The sequence below is a fragment of the Colobus angolensis genome, unplaced genomic scaffold (assembly GCF_000951035.1).
Source record: "Colobus angolensis palliatus isolate OR3802 unplaced genomic scaffold, Cang.pa_1.0 Scaffold95, whole genome shotgun sequence".
Classification (NCBI taxonomy): domain Eukaryota; kingdom Metazoa; phylum Chordata; class Mammalia; order Primates; family Cercopithecidae; genus Colobus; species Colobus angolensis.
Genome location: NW_012123487.1, coordinates 1983791 through 1988584, shown reverse-complemented (window position 1 = coordinate 1988584; position 4794 = coordinate 1983791). Strand labels below are relative to the sequence as shown.

General features: G+C 49.9%; 1 protein-coding gene across 3 annotated transcripts in view; it reads left to right on the top strand.

The window, feature by feature from the left end:
* The window catches only part of STK36 (serine/threonine kinase 36), a 32333-nt gene that overhangs the window by 24634 nt on the left and 2905 nt on the right, over positions 1 to 4794 (top strand). For 2 of the 3 annotated variants that reach the window (XM_011932256.1, XM_011932257.1), the window contains exons 22-26: positions 914 to 988; positions 1421 to 1595; positions 1841 to 1988; positions 2230 to 2377; positions 2971 to 3717. In XM_011932256.1, the coding sequence (XP_011787646.1) occupies positions 914 to 988; positions 1421 to 1595; positions 1841 to 1988; positions 2230 to 2377; positions 2971 to 3717 (1293 nt within the window). The remainder of the gene's footprint in view (positions 1 to 913; positions 989 to 1420; positions 1596 to 1840; positions 1989 to 2229; positions 2378 to 2970; positions 3718 to 4794) is intronic. The other variant, XM_011932258.1, reaches the window with a different exon arrangement.

The following is a 4794-nucleotide window of genomic DNA, read 5'->3' as shown; positions in this document are numbered from 1 at the left end:
CTCGAACTTCTGACCTCATGTGATCCACCCATCTCGGCCTCCCAAAGTGCTGGGATTACAGGTGTATACTACCATGCCTGGCTCATTTTTTTTGTTCTTTTAGTAGAGATGGGGTTTCACCATGTTGGCCAGGCTGGTCTTGAACTCCTGACCTCAAGTGATCCACCTGCCTCCGCCTTCTAAAGTGCTGGGATTACAGGCGTGAGCCACTGTGCCCGGCCTGTCATCCTTTATATATGTAGAATTCTTTTTTTTGTTTGTTTGTTTTTGAGACGGAGTCTCACTCTGTTGCCAAGCTGGAGTGCAGTGGCATGATCTCGGCTCACTGCAACCTCCGCCTCCTGGGTTCAAGCAGTTCTCCTGCCTCAGCCTCCTGAGTAGCTGGGACTACAGGTGCGTGCCTCCATGCCCAGCTAATGTTTGTATTTTTAGTAGTGACGGCATTTCACCATGTCGTCTAGGCTGGTCTTGAACTCCTGACTTCGTGATCCACCCACCTTGGCCTCCTGAAGTGCTGGGATAATAGGCGTGAGCTACTGCACTGGCTGAATTATTTATAATTTATAAAACATTTTCACATGTTATGCCACAACACACTTGAAAGATAGACACACCAATGTAATAATACTCATCTGCTTTTTCTAGACTAAGTTAGCCTTCAGACAGGTTGTATCACTAGTGATAGTACTAACACTCATCCAGGAGTATAAGTCAGAACTTTGGGAGTCATCAGTGACTGTTCTGTCTTCACCATTATTCCCCCATCCAAATGGTTCCCCCAGATCCCATATATCCTACCTTCCGGTTGACTCTCAAATCTGTTCCCTTCATGGCACCATCACTGACCTGCCTTGGTTTAATGGCCACCCCATTCCTCTTAGGCACCTGCATTCTTCTTGTTTCTCTCTGACAGGTTCGGTTGACTCCACCAGGTAGTTGTGGATTCTATGATGGTCTCCTCATCCTTCTGTTGCAGCTTCTCACTGAGGTACAGATGCATCTTGGGATGGATGGGAAGTAAAGGGAGAGGAACTGGGCATTTTGGGGAGCCTCTGGACCAGAGGAATGAAGAAGCAACCCACAGCCTCCCATCTCAAGCTACTGTGCCTGTGATAGCCTTGGAGCTTCCCTGCCTACCGACCCTTTGAAGGAAACCATTCGCTCACTGCATCCCCTGGGATTCAGTGGGGGATAAAATGAATTCCCTGGGTTTCAGCAGACATACACATGAGTTGTGAGGTCAGAGGGTTAAGGTTTGACAAGAAAGTGAAATAAGACAACAGGGAAATACTAGGTGGGAAAGTGGAAGGAATTATTTTTGGGATTTCCTTTCCTTGTAAGTCAGGGACAGGAATGAATAAAAGCATTTGAACTCCTGACTTCTGTCTTTCCCCCGGCCCTCTTTCACTTTTATCTCTAGCAGGGGAAGGCTGGCCTAATCAGGGATGTGGCCAGTTCGGAAGTGTGGACCGTTTTGTGGCACCGCTTCTCCATGGTCCTGAGGCTCACCAAGGAGGCATCTGCACAGGAAGGGGAGCTTTCGCTATCCAGTCCACCAAGCCCAGAGCCAGACTGGACACTGATTTCTCCCCAGGGTATCTTTCTATCAGTATCCTTTTCGGGAGTGCATTGATCTCCAACAGGAGGCAGCCCAGAACTGGGTTAACCCACAGAGGTTTCTCTTTTTTGCTTTTGCCTGGGGACAGGAAGCGGCGTCTGCGCTAGAGCTGCTCTAAGATGGGGAAGGGACTGAATAGGTGTAGCCCTGGGAACTGTGGGGAAGCAGGGGTATCTGGGCCTCTTGCCTGTTCCATTGGGTCTCTATGTTTGGTGTTCCCAGGCATGGCAGCCCTGCTGAGCCTGGCCATGGCCACCTTTACCCAGGAGCCACAGTTATGCCTGAGCTGCCTGTCCCAGCATGGAAGTATCCTCATGTCCATCCTAAAGCATCTGCTTCGCCCCAGCTTCCTGAATCAACTGCGCCAAGCGTGAGTTTGAGCTAGAAGAAGAGCCACAGAGTCAGCAATGGGGAGGGAGAGAGAAGGCAGGAAAGAAGTTACTGACAGATTGAGCTATGAAGCAAGAAAGATGAGATCAGGTTTAGGCTGGAAACCTAAGTACTGGCTGAGATTGTAGAACGGGAGCTGGGCGAAGGAATTGGAGGAGGGAGGGAGGAATGAAAAAAGTTAAGCGAACAAGACCAAGTCTCTTCGACATTCTTCTCCTTAGGCCTCATGGGTCTGAGTTTCTCCCTGTCGTGGTGCTCTCTGTCTGCCAGCTCCTTTGCTTCCCCTTTGCGCTGGACGTGGATGCCGACCTCCTTATAGATATCTTGGCCGACCTCAGGAACTCAGAAGTTGCAGCCCATCTGCTGCAGGTACTTGGGCAGCTAGCATGAAGGTGGGAGAGGAAGATAGCCAACCTTATATCCTCTAATTTACTTCCCAGCAGCTCCAGGGCTCTTCTAGGCCCCTGTAAGTGTGGAGCAGCTGGCTTGACTCAAAAGGTGGCATGGAGACAGTACTCAGGCCTGCGCAGAGGCATGTGGTGGGAGCTGGGTTGGTGCCTCCTCCTCTCCATCAGTCCGTCACCTGGTTCTGTTGGTGCTCACTGGGGAGAACATCCTACTCTAGGCACTGAAGACTCAGCTTCTTGGCCAGGAATCATGTTTCTGGCAATTATTGGCATTGCACAATGGGTCTTGGTTCTTTTGTTGTTTCTTTTTGTTTTTTCACAGTGGATCTTTGAAGGCAGAGACCGAGTCCTTGCAAAGTAAGGAATGATCTTGGAAAGAACCTGCTCTCTCAGGCTCCACATCGTATCTCATGTGGAGTGCTGTGGGGCGGGACTTCCCGCTCTCTGTGGCATTTCTCACCATAGCTTGGCTTTTGTCTCTCTCAGGTTTTGGGCTTCTTTCTAGCAGCATATACTCTCCTTCTCCCTGAATCGTTTTACCTCCTGTTCTGTCAGGTCTGCTGCTACCATCTTCCGTTGACGCAAGTGGAGCTGCCCATCAGCCTCCTCACACGCCTGGCCCTCACGGATCCCACCTCTCTCAATCAGTTTGTGAACACAGTGGCTGCCTCCCCTAGAACCATCATCTCGTTTCTCTCAGTTGCCCTCCTGAGTGACCAGCCACTGCTGACCTCTGACCTTCTCTCCCTGCTGGCCCATACCGCCAGGGTCCTGTCTTCCAGCTACTTGTCCTTTATCCAAGAGCTTCTGGCTGGCTCTGATGAATCCTATCGGCCCCTGCGCAGCTTCCTGGGCCACCCAGAGAATTCTGTGCGGGCACACACTTATAGGCTCCTGGGACACTTGCTCCAACACAGCGTGGCCCTGCGTGGGGCACTGCAGAACCAGTCTGGACTGCTCAGCCTTCTGCTGCTTGGGCTTGGAGACAAGGATCCTGTTGTGCGGTGCAGTGCCAGCTTTGCTGTGGGCAATGCAACCTATCAGGCTGGTCCTCTAGGACCTGCCCTGGCAGTTGCAGTGCCCAGTATGACCCAGCTGCTTGGAGATCCTCAGGCTGGTATCCGGCGCAATGTTGCATCAGCTCTGGGCAACTTGGGACCTGAAGGGTTGGGAGAGGAGCTGTTACAGTGCCAAGTACCCCAGCGACTCCTAGAGATGGCATGTGGAGACCCCCAGCCAAATGTGAAGGAGGCTGCCCTCATTGCCCTCCGGAGCCTGCAACAGGAGCCTAGCATCCATCAGGTATACCCTACAGTGCTTATGAATCATGATGATCAGGGCCCCTATAGTTCACAACATTTATCTGAGATCATCTGTAAGGAATTGGAATCAGGACATCCAGAAACTTATGCTGTGTTTCTCCCAGGGACAGTGTCTTGGAGTGAGTTTTCCAATTACCATCTCCAGCCTTGGAGAAGGGAAGGGAGCTAGAAGAGGGCTCCAATGGGCTGGGAAATGTCTGAGATCTCAAGGACCACAGTTGATCTCTTCTAGAGCTGTGCAGGAGGGAGATGAGGGAAGACTAAGAGATGCTGAGATAGAATAGTTTTATTCTGTGTACCACAAAGGTGCTGACTGTTTTTTTAGACTTACCATGAGAAAAGCACGATGCTAAGCATTTTACCTTTATTTTCTGGTTTAAACTATTACCATCCTAATTTTGCAGATGACAAAACTGAGGTACAGATAATTTAATAACTTGTCCAAGTTACAAGGACAGTGTGTAGGATTGGGCTTTTGAACTCAGAAGTCTGAGTCTAGACCCCATTCTCTTAACCACTACTTTATCCTGCCTCTTCTGCGCAATTTTCTTTTTTCTTTTTTTCTTTTTTTTCTGAGACAGAGTTTCACTCTTATTGCCCAGGATGGAGTACAATGGCGTGATCTTGGCTCACCGCAACTTCCACCTCCCAGGTTCAAGCAATTCTCCTGCCTCAGCCTCCGGAGTAGCTGGGATTACAGGCATGTGCTACCACGCCTGGCTAATTTTGTATTTTTAGTAGAGACAAGGTTTCTCCATGTTGGTCAGGCTGGTCTCAAACTCCCAACCTCATGTGATCCACCTGCCTTGGCCTCCCAGAGTGCTGGGATTACAGGTGTGAGCTGCTCTTTTTTTCTTTTTTTTTTTGAGACTAAATCACACTCTGTCACCCAGGCCAGATTGCAGTGGTGCAATCTCAGCTCACTGTAGCCTCTGCCTCCCAGGTTCAGGCGATTCTTGTGCCTCAGCCTCCTGAGTAGCTGGGACTATAGGCGCCTGTCACCATGCCCAGCTAATTTTTGTATTTTTATTACGTATTTATTTACTTTTTTTTTTTT